Source organism: Telmatherina bonti (genome assembly GCF_933228915.1).
Source record: "Telmatherina bonti genome assembly, chromosome: 16".
NCBI lineage: Eukaryota > Metazoa > Chordata > Actinopteri > Atheriniformes > Telmatherinidae > Telmatherina > Telmatherina bonti.
The window spans coordinates 25,149,713-25,164,907 of NC_136614.1; the positions used below are offsets into that span (position 1 = coordinate 25,149,713).

At 43.6% G+C, this 15,195-nt stretch overlaps 1 protein-coding gene across 1 annotated transcript; it reads right to left on the bottom strand.

The window, feature by feature from the left end:
* Positions 1 to 2,158: 2,158 nt before the first annotated feature.
* dll4 (delta-like 4) lies at positions 2,159 to 11,570 on the bottom strand. The gene is made up of 11 exons (XM_079255637.1): positions 11,515 to 11,570; positions 11,075 to 11,335; positions 10,642 to 10,699; positions 9,720 to 9,986; positions 7,365 to 7,425; positions 5,503 to 5,633; positions 5,112 to 5,281; positions 4,780 to 4,999; positions 3,584 to 4,313; positions 3,219 to 3,327; positions 2,159 to 2,725 (listed from the first exon to the last, which is right to left on the bottom strand). The coding sequence occupies exons 1-11, from the start codon at positions 11,566 to 11,568 to the stop codon at positions 2,720 to 2,722; spliced, it is 2,067 nt and encodes a 688-aa protein (XP_079111763.1). The 5' UTR covers positions 11,569 to 11,570; the 3' UTR covers positions 2,159 to 2,719.
* Positions 11,571 to 15,195: the final 3,625 nt, after the last annotated feature.

Genomic DNA, 15,195 nt, shown 5'->3' on the forward strand with positions numbered 1-15,195 from the left:
AGAAAAACTGTTGGCCTGCGCCGGCTTGTTCTGCATTTTTTAATCAGGGAGGAAAAAGGAACTGATGTCACTGGGTCACAAACAGGATGCTGTGATTATAACACAATGAAAATGCCTGGCTATGTTATGGACACCCAGAGGCCAAAGAGCAGAGCCCTAGCATGTGCGATCAAGTGTGAATGAGGGTGTGTGTCTGCTTATAGGTGTGAGTATGATGATGGTGGGAAGAAACTCTTAGCGCTATCAGACTGGGTCAGGTAACACACCGAAGCACGAGGGGCTTTAACAGGATGATTAATCATTGTGATAACATGTATGTTTTTCCTGAGCCTGGCCGGAAACTTCCTTTCCCAAACTTTTATTTTCTTTCTTTTTTTTTTTTAAATACACACACACAAGCTTTTAGATGAGGATGCCCAGGTCAAGCAGCTGACAGGATGTGTGTGAGGGGAAAAAAGCCATCCAGATTCTCTGCCGAGTGTTGATTGCTGCTGATTAGGGGGTGTTGACTGTTACAGAATTTCTGTTAATTAGAGGCAGAAGGGATTTTGATAATATGGACGACATGTTGCCTATAGTTAAAAGAAAAAAAAAGAGTGAAATCTATTTGAATAGCGATCAATGGGTGCTGTGTGTTGCACGGAACGATATGGAAGAGTGGAGAAGGGCAAGAGGTTAGCAAGATTTATCAGACTGTTCTGACATGTCAACTTTTCAATGATAGAGATCGTTTTTTATTTATGTGGATTCCTAGCTGATCTACTGACTCCCATCTGCTTTCGCCCTCCCTTCTGCTGACAGCCCCAGTGCCAGGTTCCGTCCCCACTTTTGTTTGCTGGAGTGGGTGGTACAGAACCGGGCATTGAAATATAGCTCATAACCCTGAGGGGAAGGCAAGCAGTTGGGAAGCCTAGGAGAGACTGAGTGTATTTTTTTTTTATTATTTTTTTTTTAATGGGAGGAGGTCTGTGCACTCTGTGGGTCATGCACACGGGGGTGAGAGGCCTGGCATATGCTGCTGTTTTTATGGCACCGTATACTCACTCCACGCTCCCCCACGGCATCTGTTTGGCTGGCTGTGTGTGTGCGCATGGGTGCTAGCATTATGAGGGGGGTGAGGGGCTGAGGTTCCCCTTTGCCCCTGCGCCTGGCTTTGTTTCACCATTTCCAGCTTGAGGGGGTGGTTTCCGTGGAAACGGATTTGAATTTCAAGCCAATTTAGGGCCGAAGAGAGAACAAGGGGGCGGGTGAGCAGGGTTGGGAGCCAACAGCGTTTCCAGGAATTACTCGAGGTACTGATGCTACAAGCAAGGGAGCTTTATGTCTCAGCGTACCATCCAAAACATTACATATGATGATGTGTGAACGCAGGAGAACGGCTCACGCACACAATCCAAAAAAGTCTGTGTAAGTGCAGGGTCTCATTTTAAGCCGTAAAGCAGATGAAATTAAACACAAGACGCATTTGATCATCATTTGTAGACAATATCATTATTTAAAAACACATTTTAATTTCCTTTTCCATTTACTGACAAAACAGTTTTCAAGGAAGTTTAATTCTTCAGAAGTTTGGTCCTTATAAATATGCATTATATACAAAATAATGTTATAAAACATATAAAGAGCAGTGTGTCATATTTAAATTAAACTCTGGAAATAATCATTTAAAAAAAATTACATTATTGGTTCTGTACTTTTGAAATTTCTTATAGGCAGGCAGTGGTGTGACAGTCTTTACTCCTTGTTTTGAGTCTCTTTGTCTTTAGTTGGGTTGCATAAAAAAAATAAATTGAGAAAAAAAAAGAAAATTGCGCACTTTCTCTTGGATCTTGCTGGCACTGCACTGACTGCTGGGCTCCTGTGGTTTTCTTTTTTTTTTTTTTTTTTTTCAAATCCCCATTGATTAAAAAGTACTTTCCCCACTGCTTTTCTTTTTTCCTTCTTCTTGTAGTGCAAATGATCCAAGAACTGACAAGGGCACAAATTTAGCTTTTAAAACCCCCTCTTTTAAGGCTTCTAGTGATTTTGGGCTGCATACGTTCTCCACCCTCACGCTGACAAGTCCAACCAGTCATTTTCACATGATTGACAGCTGAGGATTAGTTTCAGACATTCATATCTTTCATTGTTGGTGAGGCTGGATTGTGACAGCGGGGTGAGTTCACTCATCTCGACCCTGAGTTTTGCATAGCAGGCGAGCTGGCAGGAGTGAGTGCCGGGGAGGAGGGGGCGATTTGGAGGGGTCAAATCTTAGGCACCTTTTTCACAGATTGGTTGGCTGTCAGAGTAATCTTGATTACCGAACAAGGCCGGGGTCAGATACGTGGGGCAACGATCCACCTTCGCCTCTTTGTACTGTCCAGGTTGGCCGAGATTATAAACAAGCATTTCACCTCGTGTAGTCAGTCTTATTCACCAATCTCTTTAAACTGAGAGGTCCTTCACTGTACATGCTTTGCATTCAAACACTCGGTCAACATAAAGTTTCTCAGTTCTGCGTCTTATTCTTGTTTTTGTTTAGATTTTTTTTTTTTTGTGTGTTTTTTTGTTTTCAGAGCAGACGTCTCTGCCCTCTCCAGTTCTTTAGTGTTCCAGAGCAGCAGTGAACATCTCAAACAATCTCCAGTCTCCTCTCAGCATTTGTAAACAATCCAGAATATTATATTCTGCCTCGATTGTGTCTCAGTCCTCCTTCCTTTACTTTCTGACCCCTCACAGTTTATACCTGTGGGAAAGAAAGAGGAGAGAGTAAAGAAGAAGAAAAAAAAAATCAGCTCTTTGAACAATGTAAATGAGGTAAAACCAAACATTTTTGAAGCGCCGCCTTAACAGTTAAAAGCTCATGCGCTCAAGTATCACCATTACATTTTGCTTGGAAATATGTCTTAAGATTTGCCACAGCAGTAAAACATAGCACCTTTGAGACCAACTAGAGCCAAACATGTGCGAAGAATCATTATAAGCTAGGATTTTAGGTCATCCTGTGGCCAAAATAAAGAACAGTCTGGATCATTTACACAAACCAATAATGCATACAAACTGGGCTTTTCCCATTTTAGGGCAATCTCTCTACAAATAGCACAACACCCTGCTGTAAATGTTGGTGCATTACTGAGGAATAGTGCACATGGGACAATATAATGCAAGTAAAATCAAGCATCTAAGGAAATACTGATGAAGATGTGTGTGGTTTTTTTTTTCTCCCTTTGTTGGCTCACCTCTGTTGCTATGACGCATTCCCTCCTCTCCTCTGCTATAACAAATACGGACTGGTACATGGAGTCTCGTGAGGAACATATTGTAGATATTCTACACTCTGGCTTTTCACTGCAAACAAAAGTCACATGTTGTGTTAATGCAAACAAGAAACACATGGCAGAGCTATGCAATATGTAAAACAAAGAGAGCAACTGTTGCGTACATAGAAACTCAGAGCAATGTATTTAAGTGAGCGAGAACTCTAATTAACATTTCTATATAGCACGGCTGCAAATGCACACTTTTATATGCTTAAAATTAATGGACGATGTGAAAAAAATCACAACAAAGATAAGTGTCACAATGCGAGTATGGTTCCTCTTACCTGTACATTCTACTCAAAGGCATTTTATCTTCTAAACACTTGTCATAAATAAGACGCTTCTCTTCTTGCGACTTTTCATCCTTGAATTCTTTTGATTTAGAGTTGTAAGAGTCCAAGTGATAATTTTTATGGATAAAGTTCGATTTCTCTGAGTCACAGTCCACCTCCAGGCTGACTTTCTGGTTGGTGTTTTTCAGCTGGGATGCTGGGATCAGATTGTCCCTTTGAACATTGGAGAAGTTGTTCATAGTCTCTGTTTCTCCATCCTGCCTCCCCACCTGTCTGTGGATGTGCCTCAAAGTCAGGCCCACCATGCACAGTAGCACGAGCAGAGCGACCAGCCCCACAGCCAGAGACACAGCCGCCCACTGGAAGCCATCTTCGTTTTGCTCCTGCTGATCGAAAGTGGCAAAGGATTCGCATCTGGACCCGGTGAAGCCTGAAGGGCAGATGCAGGCAGCTGGAGACTTTCCTGGCTCACCACCTCCAGAGCAAAAGCCCCCGTTGAGGCACGGCCGAAGGGAGCACTCGTCCGAGACTCTGTTGCAGTTGCGCCCACCATAGCCCGCCGGACAGGTGCACATGTAGTCATTGATTCGGTCTTGGCAGGTGCCTCCATTAAGGCAGGGGTTCCCAGCACACTCATTGATGTTGATTTCACAGCCCTGGCCAGTGAACCCTGCGCGGCAGCTACACATACGCATGCCACCTTGGAGCAGACACAGACCCCCTACAAGAGAAGAGGTGGACAGTCAACATGTAGAAGTAAACATGGCAAAATCAGAAGGATCATCATCTCAATAAACTCTCCTGCGAGGATCATTAAGTTCACACATTTCCATCAAACCCAGAGTGACCACAGCGCAGTTTTTGTTCAGTACACACGGAACAATCTCAGCTCGCCATGTTTACAAAAAGACCGAAACTGAACTGCGTTTGGATATTTGTCCTCTTTCACCAACAACCACAGCAAGCTGTGGTGACATTTACAAGCTGCTGCTCTGAGCTGCTGAATGTTTATATGGAGGACAATAGATACCAAGTTCCCACCAATTCCTGTTGTTCTGCACTGCTTCCAGTTGCAGGAATTTAAAGGGGGGGGGGGGGGGGGGGGGGGGGGGGGGGGGGGGGGTTAGAGACGGAGTGAAGGGAAGTTCAGAAAAAGGGGGTGTGGGTAGAGGAGAGGAAGGCCGTACCATTAGCGCATGGAAGCGACGTGCACTTGTCCACTCTCTTCTCACAGTTGAGTCCAGTGTAGCCGCGGGGACACTCGCACATGTAGCTGCGGCCATTGTCTTTCTCCCAGCATTTGCCCCCGTGGAAGCATGGGGAGTCATTACATGTCGGCAGGCTGTGCTCACAATGTGAGCCCTCGAAACCTTGGGGACATGTGCACATGTAGCCGCTTTCCAGATTCTTGAGGAATGCCAAAAAAAAAAAAAAAACAAAAACAAGAATGAGCAGCCAAATTAATAATAAATAAAAAAAAATGAATGATCAAGAAGTTCTTCAGATATTCCCCACTTACTGTGCAGATCCCGCCATTCCTGCATGGGTTGCTGTCACACTCCTGCATCTCTAGCTCACAGTTAACACCAGTAAATCCAGGCAAACATGTACATGTATAGCTCCCTTGGCCTGTATTCATACAGGTGGCACCATTCACACAGGGATGGTGATGGGTGCAGAAGTTCAGATCTGGGGGGGGGGGGGGGGAGAGAGAGAAGGGTTTGTTTACAGGGTGCCTGTGGGAGAAGAAAGAGCTGTCTACCCTGGATGTGTGTGTAAAGCTATGAATACACAGAGGAAACCTAATTTACTAATGCTTTCAAGTTAATTCAAATGAAAACAGTGTGCAAGTAACATGAGAACAACTTTTAAAAAGGAACAGCAGCAGTGGTCCAAGTTGTGTGGTGTACCTTGGTCACATAATAGGCCTCCCCAGCCTTCCTGGCAGTTACACTGCCACGGCAGCTCGCAGGAACCGTGCTTGCAGGCCGGGTATATCTTGCACTTGTCACAGAAGGTGCCCTGCCAACCGTCTCTGCATCTGAAAAACGACAACATGCATCTTGATTGGTTACTTGTTCCTCTCATTTTCAAGATTTTTGTGGTAACACAACGAAAAATTCCAGATAAAACTGACACATTTCAGTAGGAAGGACAACACTTTACAGCCTTGGTATGAATTTTCTGAGAGAAATCAATCAGTCATGTAATGTCACATTATTAGCTGCCGCAGATAAAAGCCATTATTAGACTAGACGTTAAGCCATTATAGAAATCTGATGAGTTGCAAAGTGAGCGACTCTTTAGGAGCTGATGTAATTATTTTAACCACAACCTCATCACAACATTAATAAGTACAATTCATTAGCAACAATAAATACTCCTGTCCCTGAAAACATGATTGAAATCGTATGATGACTTAAAAGGGGTGCTATTATGGTATTTGGAGTTTTCTGAGCTTTCTACAGCGTTACAGTGTTGAATCCTCATCAGACATGTGAACGGCACTGTTTTTTATCACCTAAACGCATGTTTGAGTTTGAGTTTGGTTTCCATGGCGACGAGAAATGTGTCGTTTTAGAGAGTTTTTTCTACTTGGAAATCCTTGTGACGTCCCGTGGGATAAGGTTCGGTGATTGGTTACCTTCTACTGGTTAACAAGGGCATGTACAAATACATCAGGCGGGTGGAAAACGCCGGATAAAGTTATTTCCAACGATGGCTGGTGAGTTTACCAAAGAGAGACATCCTGCTGCATTCCTTGCTGTGGGTTGCTGTTTTCCACTTCGTTTTCAGGGTCTGATTCAGGTTCCAACATGTAGGGCTGTATGCTATGTGTTGACATTGTATTTTGTTTTTTATTGAGTTCATATTAGCCTAATCCTTCTGTTTATGAGATGTTACAATGACGGCAAAAGCAGTTGCGGTGCCTGCTCCCGATGTAGTGCAGTGGCGGGAGGCGGGGCTTAATGCGGAAGCGTCTCAATCCACTCGTTTTGCCCACAGGCTGATCTGACAGCCTACGGAGAGGGTCGGTCTGAAGTAAATAAAGTGATTTGTGACAATAACTCGATCAATCCCAGCCCTTCTGGGCTCAGAAATAAAAATAAATTAGCCTGGAATGCACAGAATAGTTCCACTTTAAGATCAATAACTAAGACAAACTAGGAGAAATAAAAATGATTGCTTTAAAGATTTTCTGCTACAAGCCACTTCTCTAATATTTCCCATGAATATCTGTTTCTAAGCACAGTAGGCGGCAACCTGCTCCAACCATGAGATTGCAGGATTTGTGAAGCTCTGCTAAGGTTACACCACTGAGAAGAGCCGTGGAAGCAGCTTTACCGTGTTTGGTATCTCAAGGATTTATCCCCCAATTTGGGTCAGTTTTTGTGCTGTGAATGATGGATTTAAGTCCAAAACGAGGGCAAACTAGACTTCAGGAGGAATTTCTCCCAGGGATCGGATGAGTGTGTGTGAACTAGTCTTACTGGTGAGAGAGTGAATGTGATGGGGTAATGACAGGAAGGGAACATGGGAAGCAGAGAAGTCAGTGAGTGATGCAGAGAAACCAGAGACTGAATTCTTGTTGATTTAGCTGAAGTACAGACATGAAATCTGCAACTTTTTCAAACTTCTAAATGATGACTCTGTAGCTAGTTGCACATCAACACCATCAGTGTTTCTGATGAAATAACCCTCTTCCCCTGTGCGTTTCTCTATGCAAAAAAACAGCCAACATGTATTTCCACACATAATTATTGATACTTACACACACTCCCCAGGTTTTGAGCAGTTTCCATTCCTCTCACTGCAACCCTCGAGACAGATTGCTACAGCAAAAAGAAGGAAACACATTAAGTCTGATGGCGATTTTCTTCTGCTACACTCAGTTACAAAACAACTGTTTATTCACAATGTAAGACACATAACAATAAAAAAACAAAACAAAGGTCAAACAGTTAAAAATAAGTTTGCCAGTAAACATGTAAAATAATCTCGTCACATCCTCCACAATAAGAGCCAAGGCTAAAGAGTAGCATTTCCTTGAAATAGCCATCTATGAATGAGTTTGTCTCAACTTCCGTCGTTTGATCTAAACCTGTCCACCACACACACACACACACCCACCAGCTGTCCTTTTTACTTAGGAGTGGAGTGAGGTTCGGGCTGGTTAGGATGGAGGGGGGGCTGGCTGAGAGTTTGTTTGTCCTGTTTTAAGTGTACTGGTCTTGCATGACACTGATTCGCAGAGCAGCATATCAGGCGGCTGACAGTAAGCGGCCGCTTTAGTCCAGAACAGATGCTTGCTCTCAATAGCAGACAGCTGTCACTATTGTTGTTTGTGGTCTGCCAGAACCATATTTGCAGCTGCTACTACCGCGCGCTCAACAATGGAAGGGGCTAAAACATCGGTGGCGCGTGGCGGATAATAATGCCGCGATTAACCTTGGCGCGTGCAGTCGCCCGGACTCCTCCTATCGATGCCCGCGCAAGCAGCCTCCACCCTTCCACTCTCCCGCCACCGCCCCCCTCCTCGCCCTCGGATTATGTTACTGGGCACGCGCGTATCGTGCTCTCCGAGCACACAAAATGTGTGTGTTTTTTTTTTATTCCACTGAAAGTGAACACAGACGGACAGGGCCAAATTAAAGGTGCGCAGGCCCCTGGGCCCAGAGTGTTCCAGGGGCCCCCTTCCCCACCGCAACATTGCGAAAATTCTGAATGATACACTGTGAAATGACATTTCTAACATCTCTCAGCCAATAGTACCAACAGCAACACATTGAAGACTGTGGTGTAACTACCTGGTTTTTATATACATTTTATTTAATGTCCAAACTGCTGGTGTTTTCCCCACATGGGCCCTGAGCAGACATGGGCCCTTGGGCCTGTGCCCATAATGCCCATTGAATAATCCAGCCTTGCAGACGGCAAGTAAATGTTCACCTGTGTAAGCTAACTTGCTCCCATCAGCATGTGTGTGTGTGTGTGTTTCAGCTTTATTTAGCAATATTTTATTGGACTTTTGCAGCCTGTGTTTTTGGATTGAATGTAGCCTATTAGAAAAAGAGGGAAAACACACACACACACACACACACACACACACACACACACACACACACACACACACACACAGAACTCGTACAGCCTTATTTAAATGCACACTGAACCCAAATGATCAGTCTTGTTCAGATTTATGTATGGGAGCGTGAGAGCAGAGGGAAATTATGGTGTCTGAAAGATGCTCAATCTGTCTTTCTCATGTATATTTTCTGTAGTCACCAAGGACTGATGTGTGTGTAATTGCAACACGTGCGCCCATCTGGTTAAAATTTGGCGCCACAGTCAAAATAGAACATGCCAATTTCTCTTTCACCACCATGTGACATGGATGACAGATCCGCTGTCACCCATGTGGTCACATATCCAGCACATGGTAACTATTACTCTCGCCATGCCTCCTTCCAATCTACTCTTTGATTAATTTGTTTTTGGTGAGAGGGGGCCCTTTGGTATTGTGGAGCCAAATGGCATTGGGCCTCCTCTTTGGCTCATTCAGAGCTTTCCAGATTATGGGAGTGTTGGGTTATGAGTTGGCCAAGTGGGTTCTCTCAACTATAATGTTGTCATTCTAAACTGTCTGCATTTTCACAATCCCGCAGCCAAGTTCACATCTGAATTATGGGACTCCAAATTGGATGAGGCAAATATCTAGGATACACACATTCTACACTAAAACTGCCTGTCAGACTAGCAAAAATCATTGCCTGATGTTTAGTGTAAAGACTTGACATCATTTAGCTTTAAGGATAACTTTGGGTTACACCTGAAAAACTATTGATATCTCTAACTTTTTTTGTTTTAGGAACAAAAGATGATGACTGCCAGAGACAGATTTAAGCAATCAGAGGGCAAACTAGTGTTTTAAGGTCAGTAGTATCCGCTAAGTGTACACCCGCATGAATAATCACAAAACAAGGATAACAATGACAGAAGCTGATGCAATTTCCAACTCTGAAAACAACCAGAAAAAAATGAACAGGTTGCTGGTAGGAAGTTAACCAGCGATGAAAAGTCAAGTTATGTGTGTGTGTTGTTTTTTTTTTTACAGCAGATAACTCACGTTCTTCGCAATATTTCCCCTTCCAGCCAGGCAGACAGGAAAGCTGCCCATTTCGGGTGCAGGTGTAGTGGCCAAACCGGTCATCCCTAGGTGTGCATTTTTTGGAACAGCTTTCTCCATAGTAACTTTCGTTGCAGATGAACCGATAGGAAAATCTCAGCTCCTGAGACTGTTTCCCAGTCTGCGTATTCTGCGACCAGTCAGTTCCTACTCCCAGCTGTCTTTGAATGGCAAAAAAGCTTATCAAAAAGTCTGGGTTGCTTGTGTCTGAAAGAGGAAAAAAACAAAGAAAAGGAAGTCAGGATGAATGCAGGATGCCTTTAGTTAAAACCTGCTTCTGTCCTTGGATGACTATAGTTTGATCTCAAGAACTGCATCATAAATAGCCTGCAGGTTCAAAAGTCATCCACTCTCGCTTTAATAATCTGCCCAGGACCAAGCTGCATCCCTTATCAAATCCCATACAGCTTAGATGAAAGATAAACTCAGGTTGAAATTTCCTTTCTTTCCGTCAGCAAAAACATTCCCAGGCCTAGTCCCCTCTTCCAAAGGACAGAACAGAGTAAGGTGTAAAATACAGGAAGATGCAGTCAGGGATTTTTGGCAGGCACTGCGTATTCTCACTGAAGCCCACAGCTCTTTCCCACGCCAAAAATAAACTAGAGGAAGTTCAATTGTATTGGGTATAAGAATGAAAAAGGTGTTCTGAAGTTCATAACAAAGGAATGAATAGGCGTGAAAATTGTCTGAAATGATGAACAATTAACAGGGGCTGAGGAGGAAAATGTGCAGTGACTGAGATGCATCAGATGCAGAAGTTTGTTTTTTGTGTAACTGCAAAAAAAAAAAAAAAAAAAAAAAAAAAAAAAAAAAAAGAAAAAAAGACAGAGCTCCCTCCTGTGGTTATATATGTTGCACTTACCTACAGGTAGATTTCCATAAGGTGAATGCCAGGCTTCAATTATTAATGAAAAGGACCCCTGAGGAGAAAACACATACAGTTAATAAATGCCACCAGGACAGCAGCTTATACTATTTTGACACAAATATCTTCTAATTTTGGGGGATTTGATGTTTTCCCTCTGTCGATTTAAAGGGCTGCTGCTGCTTCTTACAAATGATGCTTGAGTAATTTGGAGTTACAGTGAGTGCACGTCCCTCTGGATTTTAAAGTGAACGACGTTGCAGCTGCCCAATCTGTGTGTCGGGAGAGCATTACCTAATGATATGGATTAGATCAGCCGACCAATAACCGGTGCACTCCCAAAATGCACAGCACTTCCCCGCAAAACAACATAATATCGGTGGTTGCAACAATGCAAAAATAAAGTGGAGGTAGTGCCCCACGCCCTTACCGGCCATCCATACTTGAAAGGGATTTGAATCGGTCTAGGTAAAGTGCCGCTGTCCTTTGCATTGAAAGAGTTTGTCCCCACAACTGGTGTCATTGTACTTCCAAAGATGCAGTCACCTGGCGAGACCACAGCCTGATAGTTCTTCAAACAAATTCTAAAATAAGTCCTGCAGCTGGGCTTGCACGCGTTTCCGTTTGCCAGCAAACCTTTGTGGTTTTTAAATTCGTGCAGATCCAGCTCAAAAACTCCCGATCCAAACACCTAAAAGAGAAAGAAATATTATTCAAGACAGCCTCGAATATAGCTCATAGCTAATTTTTTTGAGTGAGGGGGGGGGGGGGGGGGGGGGGGGGAGGAAAAAAGAAAAGAAGCGACTCTCCATCAGTTTCACCGAGGTCTCAGGACCACCGTGGAGATGTACAGTAGATCCTCCTTCATACCTGTGATATCAACGTGGTGCTGAAAGCGACGGTAAAGGTGAACCAGGCTGCCATCCTTCTCGTTTCTCCAGGGCAGCCGCGTCACCAGCCAATAAAACCGCAAAACCTTCTTATTCCGATGTATTTCTGAATTTACACCGAGGAGAACAAATGGGAAGAAGAAAAAGCAAACTAAAACACATAAATCCTCCACTCCAAGAGAGTTCTCAGTAGCTCCTTGGTGCCGTGTGTCGAAAGCGTCCAGAAGAAGCGTTTCCAATCTCCCAAGTTATCCTAAGGTGAGGAAAGACCAATATCCAGAGCTGCGCGTCTTTCTGTCAGAAGGCGTCCTCTTCTCGCATGGCACTGTACTCCACAATGTGTCACTCCGCTGAGCGTTTGAGGCTCAGAGCTTGTTTTGGTGCTGAACTTAGTGCGTCAGTGCGCCACGGATGTTCATCACTCTTCTTATTACTAGTGAATGAACCTTAGCCTGTCTCCTCCCAGATATATAGACTTGCACTGCGCTGCTCATTACATAAACTGCCACTCACCCAACTGACACCGCCCACTTTACATATTCAGCCCCCTTCTCTTCCACCCCAACAACAATTATCCAGATTTAATACCCACTGGAACTGAGATGACTGACCACCACGGATACTCCGTGATTATTAACAAGCCCTCACATCTGTTGGCTTCTTTTTAGCGCACAATACGCGAGGCGCACATTTCCACATTTACGCACAACAAGAAGGGACAAGAGCCGAAACTTCGGGAACTGAAAGCATAAATTCAATTAATACTTCACTCCACGTAACCTCTTTTGCCCTTGGTTCCACTCAGTTGCACACCTAATTAATCCTCCCTCCAGCGTTGGTGCCCATCCTCTCACAGCCTTCCTCTCAGGGTCACATGTGCGTCTCCCTCGGGATGAATATCTTACAATGACAGTAAAAAAATATATAACAACAACAACATTTTGGTTGTTTTTAGTGCACCAAATGTTAATATCCTAATTCTTAAATTAAAAGAAAATGGGATCACAAGGGAAATTATAATATCATATCTGAATGGGATGTTTAATCTGGAAATAGGCTCACGTCCGCTTTTACGCACGAACAGGCAGACCTATAATGTATCAGATCTGACGTTTTATTTCTAACGTGTCATCCAGCGCGTGGTTCATAGTTGGTGGCTTGTGCCCCGTCATGCCCACCCATGAATTTTACGGTTAATGGCAGCGTGCCTCCTATTGTTGCGGCGCGTGTCCCTCTCTCGCCCTCATGCGGGTGTAATGTGCGGGACGGGAGATATAGGTCTAACTATTCAGCTGTATGCAAATGAGCTCTCCCTGCCTCTCAGCCGCACGCCCGTGGCCTTTTTAAAAGAAGAATTTGAGCTCTGGTAGGTCCCGGCTTTTAAAGATAAAAAATAAAACCAAAAACACGCTTTGATGGAAGCGTTCATGCGCCAATATATAAAACTGTTAGATCACCTTGCCCCCAGACAAGGTTAATAACTTTTTATTACAGCAAGAGGAGCTATGAGAGCCATGAAATCTTACATTTTGTGTCATATTTATTGAATGTTACTCATAAAGTATTGTGTTATCAGCAGTGTGCACCTGGTAAACCAACCATAAACTGCAATTGTCGCGCCCCCCCCCAACACACACACATTTTTTCCTAGACATTTAGTATTTTCATGATAATCTGATTGGTTGTATTTGTTACTCGATCGCCAGTGTCTCTCTCATTTACCATCTGGTGGGAGACTGGCAGCCCCGACGCACCGTTTCCATCGTCTGTTCGCGGAGGGGACGAGCCAGTTTTTGACAACCTGTTCATCTTAACGCTGCTTGGCATCACTTGTGCGTCTTTGACAAGGAACTAACAGCATTTTATTCATGTTGTTAACAGTGAAGCTGTGCTGCATGCAACATCTTTTACCCACATGAAGAGGAAATGCAGACCTGAATGGTAACATGGATAAAATATAAACTCTGCAATTTTACACCACTTCCAAACCTGCATGCAGAGACTTAACATGTTTTGCATTCTGAATAATCTGCTTGACTGAAATACTAAGAAGGAATCTCGACTTTTCACACACTTTCCCTGCTTTATTCTATTTATTCTATAAATAAAAGAGTGATACTGCATAAAAAAAAAAAAAAAAAAAAAAAAAAAAAAAGTTTTCCCTCAGGTGACCATGACCAACATCTTCTGGAGATTTTTCCCCTTGAACTCTTTGATCCCCACTTGTTTGCATTTCATCTGTCATTTTCCCTACAGTAACTGTGCACTACTGAGAGCTAAAATGGAGAGCATCTATATTTATTCAGTGCTCACTGGAGGCAGACTTGGTGGATTGGTTGAAAGCTTGTCATATTGACACACCTGTTGTGTCTGCAATGGGTCCACAGAGACACAATGGCATTGCTGGCGAGCCGCACGCCGAGCAGCTCCTCTCTATGTCCACATGCCCTCAGCTGCTCATTCGGCTACTTGTTGACATAACATGCTCCACGACTCTTTGTGATTGTGATTTGCTTCACCAAAGAAAGAATCTGTTGCTGTTTGTGTGTCTTTATAGGAGCATTATTAGTTTGCACTTTGCGTAATTGTATTTTGTTCTAGCTGCAATTCCAGTTCGGTGCTCATTATTGCCTCAAATGTTCTGCCATAATGGTTTTCAATCACGAATATTACCTTGCTTATCTCACTTTATAGCCATTTTTCTCCAGTCTGGCTAAAATAAAACAGCTATAAAAAGCGTGACAATTGCAGTTTATGGTTGGTTTACCAGGTGAACACTGCTGATAACACAATACTTTCCTTGCTATGCAGAAGGGAGAATAACATGTGGGCCATATGTTCTATTTCACATCGCTTAAACAAATCTTAATCATAATGCTGTCAGTCTCAGATGGCCCTTTTGCTTTTATTGCAGTGCTTGCACTAAACACACAGTGATGTACCTGCAAATGACCTTGGCTTTGTTAGTGGACAATGCTTGTTGGCAGAAGAAAAATGGAGTCTTTAGAGGGAAGTAATTTAGAATAAATAAAGCACGGTTTATATTTAATAAAATGCAGCTTGACATCTATGCTCACAAACATCTCCAACGGAGGCGCTAAAGCAAAGTTAAACTGCTCTCAGCCAATGTTCTCTGGGGTTTTATTTATAACATGCCTCGCTGAGAAAGCATTGTATTCCTACAGTCTTATGCAACGCCAGCCAACAACTTGAGCCTGCAGAAAAAGGACTGCTCCGGTGCTGCTTAGACCCAAACTATTTGGAGCCGTTCTCCTAACCGCAAAGGCGGGACCCTGCATTTATTAAGATGTTTCATGAAAGCTTTGCTTTCCAGCAACTCAGAGAGGGTCTGACTGACCAAACTTTGATTTTTTTTTCCTGCTCATGCTTTGATGTTTGTGTGTGCGGCTGCAAGCTTGCATGTGGGTGTCATGGAAGTTAAACAAAGAACATAAGCTTGTGTCCTCTCTATGTCCCCCCTCTTGTGTCCCTTTGCTCTTCAGTTCTTCACTGAGAGAAGTCTTGGGTTCACCGTTCCGCCTGGGATTGTTCCGTCTGCCGCTCCTTTTTCCAGTTGTTTGTGAACTGGAGTGGAGAAAGCCACAGTTCCTGTTCTCACCATTCTGGCCAGTTCTCATGAATAAACCGTGATCTGACAAGG

What these genes read in the sequence shown, in the direction of transcription:
- dll4 (XM_079255637.1), bottom strand. Translation starts at nt 11,568, where the DNA reads ATGGCAGCCTGGTTCACCTTTACCGTCGCTTTCAGCACCACGTTGATA. An exon ending in GCACCACGTTGATATCACAG is followed by an intron (nt 11,336 to 11,514) that starts GTATGAAGGAGG and finishes TTTCTCTTTTAG; the next exon opens with GTGTTTGGATCGGGAGTTTT. An exon ending in GGGGAAATATTGCGAAGAAC is followed by an intron (nt 7,426 to 9,719) that starts GTGAGTTATCTG and finishes TTTTTGCTGTAG; the next exon opens with CAATCTGTCTCGAGGGTTGC.